This window comes from Babylonia areolata, chromosome 25 (genome assembly GCF_041734735.1).
Source record: "Babylonia areolata isolate BAREFJ2019XMU chromosome 25, ASM4173473v1, whole genome shotgun sequence".
Taxonomy (NCBI): Eukaryota; Metazoa; Mollusca; class Gastropoda; order Neogastropoda; family Buccinidae; genus Babylonia; species Babylonia areolata.
In genome coordinates, this window is record NC_134900.1 from 33389870 (window position 1) to 33392369 (window position 2500).

A 2500-nucleotide genomic window follows, 5' to 3' on the forward strand; every position below is an offset into this window, starting at 1 on the left:
TCTTTATGTCAAATAAGATGTTCATTGATAGTCACATTAAAGGTGTTCATCGTTCAGTGTTCCCTCTGTCTGTCTGTCTGTCTGTCTGTCTCTCTCTATCTCTCTGTCTCTCTGTGTGTGTCTCTCTCTCCAATTCTGTTTGTGCGTGTATCTCCATGAACCTTAAAGTAAACTGCTCAAATACAAGAACAAAAAGGTCACACACAGAAAAAGAAGAAGAAGAAGAAGAGATCAGAAATAATTTAAGAAAGTATAGATAAGTCGCACACAGTCGGTTTGCACATATCTACACATATTGTACACACACTGTATCTCTCCTTTCACTCTCCCTCATTCTCTTACTCACACGTACACACACACACACACACACACACACACACACACACACACACACACAAAGAGATGCACGGAGAGAGAGAGAGAGAGGGAGAGGTTGCTATCGATGCCCTGTCAAAGACGTACATGTATTGGAAAAAAAAACACGGCAGTAAGGACAAAGAGCCTAAACAGTATTTTCTTTTAAAAGAATTCAGAAGAAAAAAAATGGGTATGCTGCAGGAAAACTACGTTTGGTCCAGATTTATCCCGTGTTATGTTATAATCCATCTTCCCAGCTCTGTTCACGGTAGACTGGTCGGTCACACGTTTTTCGTTTAAAAGTAACACAATTTCCTGTTCAGAAAGTGCTGTTGGTTTTTTTACAAGTTTTTCCTTACATGCTTCTGCTGTAAGTCAAGTCAAGATTTTATTTCATGATGGTAAATTGAATAAGAAACAATTGACTTTTTACATGAAGCCATCAATGAAAATAAAATAAAATAAAAAATAAAATAAAAATAAATAAATAAAAATTAAAGCAAAGGAAAAAAAAAGAAAAAATATAAGAGAGAGAGAGGGGGGAGAGAGAAAGAGAGAGAGAAGAAACAAGCAGATGAAGAGTAACAATAACGAAATGTATACATAAAAATACAAGAATATTGTGATAAAGAAATACACAATTGCATTTCCATTTCACACACACACACACCATTGAACACAAATTCTCGGACACAATTACACCATGCCCATCCCACCCACATGCACTTGCCAACACTAGCATATACAAAACATTTCACAATTAATAATAGGAATATTAGACTAACAGATCAAAATTTGTATTACTGTTAATTGTTTTCAATGAGGTGATTCTTCAGATTTTTTCTTAAACACGTTTTTATTTACGATAATTTTCAGAGTGAGTGGGAGATTATTCCATAAATTTCCACCATGATTTGAGCATGCTTTAGTACTGGAAAGTGAGAGCTGTATTATCAATGGTTTCTCCAGTCAATGGGAAACCATTTACAACTTAGTCTTTTGTGAAGGACTATGACTCTCAAACTAGGAGGCAAAATTGCACTGGCTCTTAGTGCTGCAGCCTTGTGGGCTAGTTGGCCTTTGGGAACCATCCCCAATGCCTACTGTCCTAAAACCCACTTGGCCGAGAGAGTGGGGGTATACTTGGGCAAGACACTCTCCACTATAATCAAATTCTAGCCCAAATAGTTGGAACAGCAGTTGCCTCCTCTGTTGTTCTGATGGTCATAGTCGGACACGACTGACTATCATATAAGTACTGGATATCGCGCCATAGAAAAGTTATGCATTGTTGTTGTTATTGTTATGATTATTATTATTATCATTAGTATTATTAGTATTATTCTCTCCCACCACCACCCTCTTCCTTTCCCAGCATTAACCCCACCTCCCCCAACCTCCTCCTCCCCCCACCCCCCTACCCTTTTTCCATCCCGTCTCTCTGTCTCTGTCTCTGTCTCTCTCTCTGTCTCTCTCTCTCTCTCTCTCTCTCTCTCTCTCTCTCTCTCTCTCTCTCTCTCTCGTCTTGCGCACATGATTCTATTCTTTGCACCTTGGGCTCCAGCGGAGTTTTGTGTGTATTTTGTTTTTGGTTTGTTTGGTGTTTTTTTAGGGAGTTGGGGGGATGGGGAGGGTGCGGTAGTGCGGGGGCGAGGGGGTGCAGGTCGGTGTGGAAGGGGGCGAGGCGGGGGGGTTACTGTTTGGTGATGGCTGAGGCTTCAAAGATTGTTGAAACGATGTTTGAATGGGGAGGTAAATGTTGTTTGATTTTGTTGTTGTTGTTGTTGAATGTTCCAGTTTTTTGCACTTCTGCTGTTGATGTTGGTGGGGTTGCTGATTGGTAGCATCCTGGCCTACGTTTACAAAGACCAGGTTGGTGTTTGGTTTATCTTTTTTTTTCCTTCCTTCTCTTCTTTCTTTCTTTCTTTCTTTCCTTCCTTTCTTTCTTTACTTTCTTTCTTTCTTTCTTCTTTTTTCTGGTTTTGTTTTATGTTATTCATTTTTCTTCTTCTTTTTTTTATACCTTTTTCTACGTTCCTTTCTTCTTCTTCTTCTTCTGCTTCTCCTTCTTCTCCTCCTTTTTCTTCGTCCTCTTCTCCCTTTTCTTCTTCTTCCTCCTGCCTCCCCCTTCTTCTTCTTCTAC

At 39.5% G+C, this 2500-nt stretch overlaps 1 protein-coding gene across 3 annotated transcripts in view; it reads left to right on the forward strand.

Annotated features, from left to right (window-relative positions):
• Window positions 1–2500, forward strand: part of LOC143299774 (tetraspanin-9-like) — a 116494-nt gene that overhangs the window by 102523 nt on the left and 11471 nt on the right. For all 3 annotated transcript variants that reach the window (XM_076613179.1, XM_076613180.1, XM_076613181.1), the window contains one exon: window positions 2155–2229. In XM_076613179.1, coding sequence (XP_076469294.1) covers window positions 2155–2229 — 75 coding nt within the window. The remainder of the gene's footprint in view (window positions 1–2154; window positions 2230–2500) is intronic.